Raw genomic sequence first — 13,147 nt, forward strand, 5'->3', positions numbered from 1 at the left:
CAAAATTTCCAAAGCTATGAAGTTTACACCTTCTGCTACTACAGACAAAATGAAAATCACATGTTAAAATCAGAAACATTACCAACATACCAATACACACATTCCATTTTCTGTCTCTAGGCAATGCAAAAACAAAATCTAACAAAAAACCCCCTAAAAACCCAAAAAACAAACAAAAACAAAAAAAAACTTTACCTCCTGAAAGATTTGCTTTAAATAACTTAAAAGATTAATTCTGAACATGTTTTATAGAATAAAATGGGCAAAGCAATTACTTCCTTACAGAAACTAAAAAAATAATTTCATAGGATTCAAGCAGCAAATGTTTCTTTTATGAACGAATCTCACCCACATCACCAGTACAAGCAAGGTTTCAAAATGTATGAATTGGATTGTTTAAATAGCAAGTGATTCATCCAGTCAAGCTCACTTTCCTGTCCACGCTGTAAGAAAAACACATACATTTTACTACAGAAACAAAAAGTAAACCCAAAAAACCTCCTTGGGTACTTATCCAAGAGCAGTTTCTAATATCAAGACAAAATTAGCAACAACCAAACAGGTATAACAACTTTTTCAGTGTTGAATTACTGTTGTGTAAACAGAAGCAGTACAGAAAAAAAAAATCCCAAAAATCAACACCTTTTTTTTGGTTAAAATGTGTCCAAAGAAATAACCACTAGTTGCAGTCAAATCTGCATCAGAAGCTGCTTGATCACGAAAGATTTCTCTCTCCAAGTATTTGTAGAACACTGCATTGCCAAGACTGTATTCAAATAAATTACTTCCTGGTAACGCTTGAGCTGATAAAACCACCTACAATGTGGACAGTCATGTATACAGTACAACAGTGGGTTTCTGCAGCAACAGACATAAGATTAGAAACCATATCTAAATTTGAGATGATAGCTCATGTGCTATTCCTTGCAAACATACGATCCCCTCTAAGAGTAAGATGTTGGAGCTGGTATTGTAGCACTTCTGTGTCAGCAGGTTCCTGAATGCTCATTTTGTCTAAATTGAGGTAGTCTAGGGATTTTGAATGAGCCCTTTTACCTTTCAAAAGGCAGAGAGGCAGGGGACCATGAAGTGCTTTGTAAGATTCATATGGTAAAGCTTTATTGTATTTATCCCCTGAGCTGGATATCCGTCTCCTCCTCCTTCCATTTATTGCTGGGATCTCATATGGCTGGTAGTACCTACTTCTAGTTTTGTACAAACGTGAGGAACGTGAAAGTCCTGAATCAAGATGTTTGGAGCCCAAGTTAGGACCAGATTCTCCTTTATTCTCTTCATTTCCAATACACTTATGGGCTAATTTTAGCAGCTCCTCTCCAGTTGTGAAGCCAACCAGGTAGTTAGAATCCATGTGAAGGATCTGATATCCTGCAACTGTCTGCCTCAGTGGTGAGCAGGGGGTGCTAGAACAGCGTGGCTTTTCTGCTTCCATCCTGGCTGCAGACCTCACCTCTGCAAGAGGCACAGAGAGGGTGGAAAGGGCAGTTCTGGACTCTCCATTCACATCAACTTCCATTTTAAACACACAGCTTTGCTCCTAAAAGTAAAACAGAGCATGATCAGAAAATGCAACACAAGGTGCTGAGAGAGGACTACAGAAAAGGTATTTTGTATCACCCAGAAGTCATAACCAGTACTTCCCTGCTCAGCCTGGTCTTAGCTCTGCACGGTGTCACATAACAGACTTATGACCAACATGTGTCTTTCAAAATTATCTTGGGTGGGTTTTTTTAATAAAAGATAACATAAAGATAGTAATAATTCTAAATAGCTAAAAACATACTAGAATACTATCATGCACAAAAATGGAACATCTTTCTGGATAATTTTTTCAGCCTTTTCATGCATTTGATTCTTTGTAGTCCCTCACCTCTTGGAGCATCTACATCCATTAGCAGATCCACAGCACCTTCCCCCATCTTTACTTTGTGATTTGTCTACTGATAATATTATTAAACAAAGCTTTCAAAAAACATGCCTAAAAAGTATGAGCTCATTTAGATATGACCATGGACTAGACCTGATCTGAGTGTACTGCAATGCTTCCATCTTCCAGATGTGCACATAGCTTGCTTTAAATTCAAAGAATGGCATCCTAAGTGTTCTACACCTGCCTGATTAAGTCATCAGCAATTCTCACCCACTCCCCAAGAAAATTCACCTATCATCTTATTCACAATTAATCAAACACACACTCTTTTTATATTCTAATAGGATTCTAATGTTTTTCAAACAAAGTATACTGTGTTTAATGAACATAGCATTAAATTCTTAGAAGCAAAATTTATTTGTTTTTTTCCTAGGAAACAGACTATTTTACCCTTCCCTCACAACTATTTCTAATACATTATTTGGTACCTTTACAAACAAAAGTGCTCACTGCAAGCTATTACCACCTCTAACATGGAAAGATATGGTCACCATCACAGCAAGTATACAGCAGCAGATGCCAGAACATCAGAAAGCCTCCCTTTCATTTCTATTTTCAGTGTCATCTGTTTTTTCAGTGACACAGCTACTTCACAAAACAGGTCACATTTGTGACCTGCTTTCTTCATTTCCTGCAAACCGATGCTTTCTTCATTGTCAGACTCACCTTCGTCCTAAAGGTCAGCTAGTGTAGCTAGTGGCTCTGTAGTCAATATACTTCACCAAAAAAAATCAGCATAACTATGTAATGTTTAAAGGCAACAAAGGAAGGAAAGTTAGCGTCCAAGTGTTAAGCTGAAAGAATACTGAAATTATATGTGATCATAAAGTACATTCAAAAGCTCAGTAATATTTCACAAATAAGGCTAACTTAAAACACACTTCCAGGAGTTTGCAAACTTTTGAAGCTACTATTGCTGCTATTTTGAGGCTTAGAAAAGGCCAAGTAGCAATGACGCAACAAACAAGGAAATACTTTATACCATCTTCTGCAATTAGACACCTCCCAAAATCCCACTAAGACCAATCTTCATTAATTTGTTTTAAATAAGAGAGGGAGATGTTTGCAGTTATCACTTGGCAGAAGAAAACACTAGCCTTATGCGCGGCGTCGCATGGTGTTTTCCCGGTCCCCGGGTAGCTCCGGCACCTAGAGTGGTACCGCCTCTCTCTGGGACCCGGGATTGCCACATTTCTGGACTCAGCTCCGTGCCGCAGTCCAGGCGGGGTTGGCCGCGGATTCTTGCCACCGCGAGCGAGAGACTTCAGCAAAGAGTTGAAGGAACGTCTGAATCCCCCACACATGGAAGGCTGAAAGTCTTTTATTGCCACGGGGAGCTGTGCGGAGGCGCTGCGACCTGCTTCCAGCTGGCGTGTGAGGAAAATGGCAGTGGGCATTCCGAGGCGTGGGATTATATCTGGGGTGGGGTGAGGAGGCACATGATAACTGGAGGCACAGCACACAGAAATTCTGCGTTACAACTTTCAGCTACCCTGTGATTTTAGGCAAGAAACCTAAATATCTGTTCTTGCTCTTAATTTCCAAGTTTTATCCTGCAGTTTGGAAATCTCTCCTGTCACCTTCCAGAAAGACTCTATGTGTTCTGTTAAAAGAAACTGAAATGATGCTAGAAAATGTATAAATAAAATGGACGTACTGCAAGGTTGGAAATGAATCATATTACCTAGTAACATATAAACAACAAAAGCAATAAAACAAACAAACAAGCCCAGAACAAACAAATCACTTGCCACAGCACTATATGCCCTAAAGGAGAGGTACGAGGAAGAGATATCTTCATGCACTTTTGGCATTTGAAGTCTTAAAGTAACACAAAGGCTGCTCTTCCCAGAAAACAACTTTTAAAATTAATTTACTTTTGTTTGAAACATGGGCATGTGCTCTGGAAACCATGATCAATCAACTTGGAAAAGTAACCATGCAGAAGGGAAGGAGTCAGCAGTTCACTGCACAATAATTACCCTCGCTGTAAACCAGTACAATGGAAAATCAGAGCAGAAAGTCTTCAAGACAGCAAGGTCCAGCCTAAGTACTTTAGGTTCTGAAACTGCAGAACTCCCATTCTGTGCTGCAGTGTGAAGAACAGTATTAAAACCAAGAAATCTGTCAGACATTTGAAAGCAACAGCAGCATCAGAAGCTGGTGCCACAAACATCAAGAACTGAAGGCACTGAGCTAGGGACTGCTAGCTGGTGACAGGAATGACTGGCCAGCTCCATAAGCAAAGGGCCAAAACTCAGCATGTATGCGTTCAGCTCTTCTTTCCCAAGAGTTTTAATGCCAGTTATTCAAGCTGCTATACAGCTTCAAAATTATTTGTATCCTTAACTGGGAAAAAAACCAGAAAAGACATAAAGACATTATTTAGTAGACTCCTACAAAAAAAAAAAAAAAAAAAAAAAAGAAAATAATTTGAGATTCACAGTGTGTGTCTGCACCATCACCTGTAAATAGATATTTAATACTTTCTGACAGTATCTTTAGGACATTTCTATGGTTATAAATCATTTGATAACTTCTGTTATATTCACTGCTGTTTACAAGTATAAGCTCATCAGTAATTCCCAGCATCAGTTATAACACTGGAAAAAACAGTACTTCAGTTTAAAAAGATTACTTCTTCAGATCACTGCTGGCTTGTCTTCTTGCCTCTCAAACAGAATGACAACAGAGTGATGCCAATTCAAGACAATTTATAAGTAAAGATAATTATTATTGAATCTAAGCAAGGAGACTAAGAACAAGATGGCATATCCTTTGCTGCTAGTCCACATATTAAAAACATATGAAAAGTAACTGGAAGTAGTAGTTACCAAGAGAATTCATTTGACCAATACCTACCAAAACAGCCTTCAGAATAGAATTCAATGAGATTTTACAAGATTTTATCAATTTTCTGTATATTTAAAGCAAGCTCTGCATATAAAGTAACCAGACCCAATCCAGATAAATACCAAGAAAATTGTCTAAAACACAGAGCAGAGAAATAATAAATACTAGATTAACTATTAAAAATCACTGTATGACCTCAAAGAATGCATTAATATTCTTGAGATGGTTCATTCAGTGTAAAACCATCAACATTTCCACATTTTGCAAATAAAAATATTTTTGGTTATTGAATCTTCCACAAAGTTGTCAGATACCATTCATATCCTTCTCATAACATGGGACAAATGAAAAACAGACATTCATGACACACTAGGGCCTGATATCACAATATCTGCACTGTAAATCATTTACTGTCGAAATGATGTCTTGCCATGTGCTTCACTGCACTCAAAATCTTGTTTCTTTTTTTTCTCTGATAAAGTGTTGTTTCTTCTGTTACATGCATTACTTACGCTCTTTCTGAGGAAAGAAATGTGACTTACAAAACACAAATTTTAATTACATTTGAAAAGAAGAAAGATGAAGAGCAGTTTTCCTTGATATTCTTATGCTTTGTAGAAAGTCCACATTATTTTGGAACTACTGTAAATACATCTTAACAAAATAACTGGTTCTCTGTAATTTGACATTTCTATTGTTGCGTATCTCCTCAGCTAGAATCTGAATTGATTTTACAATATGCCTTTTTTTTCTTTTAGCTAAGCATTAAATTTCTGCAGTGTAAATGTTTTCTTCTTCAGAACTGATTCTTCCTCCTAGATGTCAAGCCGTAGGCAATACTTTTAATTAAGAATCACTAAGATATGTCACATTGATAAAATGATAGTAATTGCAACAAGGAAAAGCAAAATGGAGATGGCAGTGGTGATACCAACTGTAAAAGAATCAAACATCCTGACTAGAGACCAGTTTTGACACTTTCCCTTCTCTGTGCTGCCATTACTTGATATATACAATGCACTTGAAAGACAAATTTTTTATCTGTTAGACATCAGGAGTAAGTGAAATAGCCCAGCATGTGTGAAGCAAGGACACCTTTAATTATTTCAATTGTCTCCTTGTGAAGAGCAAAAGGTCTACATAATTCCCCTTGCAGTCTGAAGGGAAAAAAAAAAAGTTTGCTGTTCCTTACAAGAAATTCCATAGTCCTCTAAGCTAAAGAGAATGGGGGCAATATGAAATTGTTGCACCACATAAGACAACATTCAGATGGAGTAACAACTAAGTGTAGCACAGATTTACTCCCTCAAAACAAAATTATGCATAAAACATACACTATAATCCTACATACCTTAAGAAAACATGAATTGTTATCACTGAATAAATAAAGCCAGTGCAGTAACTTCAGAATGTAATGTAAAACAACAAGCAAAGTGTGCCTGTGTATTGGCAGGGTGGGGGGGGTGTGTTCTTGTCAACAGGTAAAAAATTAAGCCATTCAGCTATCCAGTATACCAGGCAATAAATATCACATGGCTTATATAAAACTAGGATTTATAAAGTGTTCTTTTTGAAAAGATGATTACATCAATTTCTACTAATATGCTCCTACTCCAAGTAGCAGGAATCAGTTTTTAAATTCTTGTTATTATTAACAGTTTTGATCAGAAAACTATTATGATCCAGAAAACTACCTTTTAACATTGAAGACCATCATAAGTGCACTACTGAGAAACTACAGCTAGCAACACCAGTGATTACCACAGACCAGATCAGCCTGACAGAGCATACAATTTACAAAGAAAAGAGACACATGGAATGTAAAGAGTCTGACCAGACTAATGAATTTTGTATAAGCAGACGTAGCAAGCAGGAGAGTGAAATAAAATGGTGGTAAAGAAGGCCATTTAGGATCTCTCTGCCAAGCAATACCAGATGGAATTATTTAACAGACAATAACTTCTCTAAAATATTTAGAGCCTTCCACATGGACAATGAGACTTCCTTGTTGGATTGAATCACAGGCAAACACTTCCCCTTCACTTGGTCAGTAAAATGGTGCTCCTGGCCAGCATAAAGGTGGTTGTTTACTTTGCTGACTCATCAAAAAATGAAACAGTGAGATATATGCAAAATAGCTGGTGCATATTGTAACACAAATAATTTTTATTCTTAATTGGATTAGTAAGTAAAAAAATGTTTCCCTTATAATTTCATTTTTACTTCTCTGTATTTTTATCTTCCATCTTTTCATCAACTAAAATCGAAGTTGAATTTTCAAAGTTCTTCTTATTTTCAGGTTAGCCCACTTGGGAAGACACTAAACAACCTGAGATATGAACAAAAAACTAAACTGCCTTTTAAAAACAAAAGACAGGAACAAACAAATAAACAAAAAGAGAGTGCTTAAAGTATTCCAGTTTTCACCAAATAAATACTGATTTCTTTTCTTTAAAAACCAAAGTTCTAATGGGACTATGTGTCTCCACTGTTTTTGTGTTAGAAAAGAAATTTAGGTTGGGTAGTATTCGATACTTACAAGTCAGTGCAGCTCTGGTGACATTATTTTGAAATGATCAGCCTAAAATGTGCAATATCCAGCCTTTGTCTAGGAACAGCTATTCAAGGAAAAAACTTTTAAAATAGACCTACTCACAAATATTATAAAAAATATGTTCAATCAATGCAATGTAGTTTTTTCAGTTTTTTTAATGGAAGCACTTAAAGTCACTTGTTCTTTGTCTTACCTTGCTACAATCTACAGCAGATACTTAGATATTTGGTGGAAAGGTTTTGATGCCTTGAGAGGCTCCCTAGAACAGACACTAGTGCTAAAGCAATAAAGTAGGCATTTACTGAAATGGCCTTCAAAGGATACACCTTGGGTAGTACAAGAGTCTGGCCATGGCTACACCCAAGATGAACAACTGGTCACGAGGTTTCACACTTTTATAAGTTTTGGTCCATTTACATATTGGGGTTAATTGTCCAATTACAGCTTCAGGTTATGAAGTACCATACTCCCAGTTTGCTCTCCTCAATTCGCTGTTGTTAATACTTTTTGGGCCTGAAGCTGCAACTGTGTCCTTGGTTCTCCGGCTGGAAAAGGATTGTTTTGTCTAACTAAACTGTGAAGACAACTTGCTAACACCTTATGTGAAGTTCAGAGTTATATACTAATGCAGTACAGAATCTGGAAAATATGAAACCAAAAACTTAAGGCATCAGTTTCATGTTCATTTATACCGTCCACATTGATAAAGGTCACTTTCTGAAGCTCACTAGAGTAATGTTTGTAAAGGCTTTAAAGTTTTGTTGTTTGCCTGCTTCTCAAAGGCTCCTTCCCTTAAATGCTGCTTTAAAACAAGTGTAATGCAAGTATAGAGTAACAATTAACAGAAGCCCAACAGTACATGCAGTCACAAGAAATTTCTATTAAACTTTCAACTAGTGTGAACAGAAATCTTCCTCCTGGAATGCTCAGTTCTGACCCATCTGACTTTGCAATACCATACCACATTTGCATATGATTATACATTGCTGGTGGCCAAGCCAGCAGCATAAGGCTGATCAAAAAAAGAGACTGTACAGAAAGCTACACTATAATGTCAGTACTCTTACACAAGAGCTTAAGTTCAGTGACAGCACTGCCACTGCCTCATTTCTCTCTGCTTCAAAGCCACTGTGAGAACCATGCTCCTCTATCTTCATTATTTTAACAAATACTCTTCCTCAAGGGGGAAAAGAGACAACTGAAACAAGCCCGAATTCCCTGTTAGCCGGAATATGGTTCAAAATATACCAACAGCAGAAGGGTGGTGGGAGGAGCAGCTTTCTGCCATCGATTCATTTCTGCATGCAGCTATGCAAGCACACATGTATGACATCCTGGCCCACTCTAGAGATACAGTAACAAAGACATGTTCATATGAAGCATTTGTTAGTGTTCATAATTTCTTATTTTCTTTGTAATAAAGAATACATTTATGCTAGGCAAAATATATATAAACCAGCATATAAGTAAGACATACAGAGAATACAGATCTGAGATTGTTTTCCCGCATTCTGCATACCACTCAAAACAGCACTGCAGCTGCTCAAAGACACTTTTCCAGTAAATGTGCAGAGACAGAACTGGAAAAACATGCCTGCTAATGAACCAAAGCAGCTTAGCAAGTTTAATACTCTGAAGTAACACTTTAATATACCTATGAGTGCACAAGGGCAGTCAATGAGCTTCACAGGCCATACAGTAAATATTAAGATAGAACTCTTGAGTCTGTCTTCACTAAGCAAAAGAAATATAAAGTTACTCACAAAAGGCTATGCACTAGTGCACGTTGTCACTGTCAGATTCAATAGTAAGGTCATGTTCAAGTTTATCTCTTGTCTGAGTATGGTGCTTTAAACTGCAACTGAGGAGATGGTTATGCATCCTAAATGCATACATACACTAATACTAGATACAGCTGCAAACAAATGGCTTTCCCACTGCTTACACTGTCACCCATCGGGTGGCACGGAGAGCGCATAGGAGCAGCCTCAGCGCAGGCTGCAGGGCCCGCATGGCAATTCCCCGGCTTCCACGTACACATGGGAATCACCACCAGAATCCTGCTCTCCTAGGGCTGCCGGGCAGCTACTGCTTTGCTCCCGTGCACCGGCTCAGCCCCGCCGCAGTGGGGGGCCGCAGGGCGGGCTCCGAGACCTGCAAGAGCGCAGGGCCGCTGCCCGGCCCCCAGTCCGCCGGCCCCACGGCCGCCGGGAGCTGGCACAGGCGGCACCGCCCTTGGGAGGCGCGGCCCGCACCGTGCGGCTCCCTAGGCCGCCCCGCCGGCGGCACCACCGCCCGCCCCAGAAGGCTCTCGCCCTACGGCCCTTCCCTGGGCGCACCCAGCTCCGGGAGCCGAGGTCAGGGCTAGGGGCCACGCGGCCTGGGGTGAATTCCCGCTCGCTCTTACCTGCGGCCCAACGCGGCGGGGGCCGTGCAGCAACAGCTGCCAGGGCCGGCGTGCGCGGCGCTCCAGTTCCCCGGGCCCGCCCGGTGCCTGGCTGAGGGCGGAGCGCGGCGGTAGCTTTTTGGAGTGTATCCAGGCCATTCCGAGCTCCGCCTCCCTCCCCGGCGTGAGCCTCGGTGTCTTCCACCTGTCCTCAGCTTGGTTTAATAAGCCTTAATCCTCCGTGCCGTTCTGTGTCGTATACAGCTGTAAGAATGGATTCAATCTCTTGGTGACTTTCTCATCATGGGAATACCGCCCACTTCTGTAGTATTTCCAAGCAGCCTACAAAGTTTGAACGCTGACTAGGTAACAAACCTTTAGTGACGGGTTTTGCTAACAACCACTTAGATCGTTTCTCTATTGCATTTTGTTGCACAAGCAAAGATGCTATTGCTGCAGCAAACCTTCCAAACAATTGCTTAACTTGACTTTTGCAAGTAAAATAAAAGGGAAGGGGAATAAAAAGTTTTATGTCATAGTCCTGTTTTTCCACTTTAGTAATAGTTACGAGCTCTACCACACAGTTCTTAAACCCCTAGGGATGGACTTAAGCTAGGTTTTGCTTCTGAAACTGAGTTTTTAAAGACTAATTCTTAAACACACAGCTGAAGTTTTAGTCTGATTGGGAAGGCATGGATGACCCCCGTACAAAGGTCATGTTCTCTTCTCCCTCTAGTCCCAGTGGTCCTGCCAAGAAAGATGCAGGTGCTCTGGTCTTGAATTGCACTGAAGAGTGTTGACATTCCATATTCATCCAGACTAACCGCTGTGCACCCAAATGCTCCTGGAATTTGTGTTCCTTGGAATTCTCAGCTAGAAGAAACATCAGAGAAATAAAACCCAATGTTTTTATAAGGAATTTTAATTACAGGCTCTGCAAGTCCTTAAGAGTTATAGGGTTTGCAAGATCACAAAAGCGCTCTAAGAACTAACTTAGTAAATTTAGCACAGAACATGGGGAATGTATCTGGTCAAGCAGCAGTCTAAGAAGAGGAACCTGGAATGTAGTTCAGGGGCATTACAATGCTCCATGTTGCTCACAGTACACAAACTCCTTTGGTTCATGTTGACACCTGCAATACTGGCCTGAGTGGGAAATCCCATCTTCCTGTGTTGTCCCGAGGTATAAATTAGGCTGTAAGATCTTGTGAGTTAGTATATCACAATTTTCTTCCAACAAACTTCCTCCCAACAACGTCCTGCTCTCACTGTCAACTGAGTTTTCAGACTCTGAAATGGCATTCCAAGGAGGAGAGGGCAGACAGCAGTCAGATATTTTAGGATTTAATTAGCTGTGAAATTTATTAACATTTATCACACTGACAGAATTGACACTGTGCAAAACTTTTAAATTCCCGGGCACCAAAAGAAAGGCAGATCCTGAAGACTTCTCTTAAAGCTAGTATTCAAATTCCAAACCAAATACTTGAAAATGAACCTACAGTTTCCTAAATCCCCATAATTTTCAAAATTTTGCATTTTCAGTCTAATCATGCTGTTAAGATTTTCTTAAGATAAACTACTGAATTTCATTGCTTTTTTCCAGTGTTTATCAAGGCATCCAAGATTTTACATGGAAAATAAAGATACTTTAGAAAAATTGGGCTTTGTTTTCCCACACAAGATCTGATTAACAGTCTTTAGTCCTACTGCAATACAGAGAGAAAGAGACCATCACAAGCCATTTTCTCTGCATCATCCTGGCCAGAACATGAAATACCAACATCTTAGACTGTCTGTGCTCATCAGTAGCTTCCCACATCAATGCAGTCAATTAGAATGACAATACAAGACAATTTGTAAGTAAATACAATATTTAAGGTAAAATACATGGAAAACAGCTCAATTTCTATTATCCTCTTCAAGCTCTTCCTGACTTATTATTCCTAGAGTCTTTTTATCAAAAGGATTATTTTTCTTGCTATTCCTGTATTCCATGTTTGTACATTGGAAACTGCTATGGTGTTTTGAACATTAGTGAAGTTATTAAATTCAACAGCTGAAATCTGAGCAATTTATAGAATATTTACTCATTGTGTTTCTTTGGTTCTCTGTACATGGATTTAATCACCAAGCCAAATGAGAGAAACATCTTTATTAAATACTCACTTTCCTTTCCCTTTTGAAGGATTGTAGCCATTATTTTGAAAACACAATTTTTGCTGGAAACCCAGAACCACATTCAGGATAAAAAACAAGGCACTAATTTGAGAGGGGGCATGGAAGAGAAAAGCAGCTCTGAGGAGGGTATGGCTGATGTGGCAGAAGAAGGTTATATTGGGGGGCGGGGGGGACAACGAAAGGAATATTACATATTGCCACATAACTTGCCACTTTTGCCATCCAAATTCAAAAGTTTAATAATTTCTTAAATGATTATTTGGCTAAGTTAAAAACTTAGGAGACAAGTGAATACAGTGAAAACTTACTTAAAACCTAAACAAAAATTTTAAAGCACATCATTTATTAAAATACCCTCTTAATTTTTTATATAATAATTTTAAAAAAAGTTTGATAAGTGTGAAAAACATCTCTTGATTTGCTTATTGGGCAAATTTTACTTTTTTGCCTAATTAAGCTGATTTCAGCTGGAATAATAGCTATTTAAGCATGGTGAATTTTGTCTGATGGACACAAACACAGGAAAGAATATGAAAAAAGTGGTGGCTTTAGAGCTTTGTGCATTTTGCAGATCTTCAGTTAGTACCAGCTCTGATTCAGAGCATCTCGAAGCTATAAACAGAACTATTCAACATGAAAAGATACACTCTGTCCTACACCTTGAGATCTAAAAGTTACTGGGAAAGGGAAGTGAAATTTTGGACCAGTCTTTAGCAAAATCTGCACTTAGTGTGCACATATATAGGGAGAGGCAACAGAAAATATTTGCCAATGTTGCTGTTGGCTGTTAATTGAATGTAAGTAAGTTTATAAAAATCAAACTACATTGTTAAGGAGCAAGAGAGGTGATGAAGACATGTCTATGAGTGGACCTGGTTGCTCACAGAGTTGGTGCAGTCTCCATCCTTCAAGGCTCTCAAGTGCAAACTGGATTAAGTACATTGTTTGGTCCCACAGATGACCCTCATTTGAGCAAGACATTGGACCACAATCTTCCTGAAGCTGTTTTCATCCTGAGTTACTGTGTGCTCCTATGGTCCTTGTTTAAGACTGTTGCTTTCAGATTGAATGCATAGCCTATGTTGAGTTTAAAATGTATGGCAGTTAATAACAGAAAGAATAGAATAGACTAGACTAGACTAGACTAGAATAGGACAGTTGGAAAGGACCTACAGTGATCATCTAGTTTAACTGCCTGACCGCTTCAGGGCTGACCAAATTTAAA

At 39.0% G+C, this 13,147-nt stretch overlaps 1 protein-coding gene across 4 annotated transcripts; it reads right to left on the reverse strand.

Annotated features, from left to right (window-relative positions):
* Positions 1-271: 271 nt before the first annotated feature.
* Positions 272-9,190, reverse strand: MACIR (macrophage immunometabolism regulator). 4 transcript variants are annotated; one of them, XM_068177143.1, is made up of 4 exons: positions 9,119-9,190; positions 7,549-7,614; positions 3,931-4,297; positions 272-1,555 (listed from the first exon to the last, which is right to left on the reverse strand). In XM_068177143.1, the coding sequence occupies exons 3-4, from the start codon at positions 4,081-4,083 to the stop codon at positions 911-913; spliced, it is 798 nt and encodes a 265-aa protein (XP_068033244.1). In that variant the 5' UTR covers positions 4,084-4,297; positions 7,549-7,614; positions 9,119-9,190; the 3' UTR covers positions 272-910. The 4 variants fall into 4 exon arrangements, with proteins under 4 accessions (XP_068033244.1, XP_068033246.1, XP_068033245.1 ...); XM_068177145.1 differs by lacking the exons at positions 3,931-4,297; positions 7,549-7,614; positions 9,119-9,190 and adding an exon at positions 8,864-9,082; XM_068177144.1 differs by lacking the exons at positions 3,931-4,297; positions 9,119-9,190 and having other exon boundaries at positions 7,549-7,600.
* Positions 9,191-13,147: the final 3,957 nt, after the last annotated feature.

This window comes from Anomalospiza imberbis, chromosome Z, assembly GCF_031753505.1.
Source record: "Anomalospiza imberbis isolate Cuckoo-Finch-1a 21T00152 chromosome Z, ASM3175350v1, whole genome shotgun sequence".
NCBI lineage: Eukaryota > Metazoa > Chordata > Aves > Passeriformes > Viduidae > Anomalospiza > Anomalospiza imberbis.

Coding starts and splice junctions, on each gene's coding strand:
- MACIR (XM_068177143.1), bottom strand. CDS start 4,083: ATGTCTGACAGATTTCTTGGTTTTAATACTGTTCTTCACACTGCAGCA. Junction 1,556..3,930: donor TGTACTGGTTTACAGCGAGG/GTAATTATTGTG, acceptor TTTTACTTTTAG/GAGCAAAGCTGTGTGTTTAA.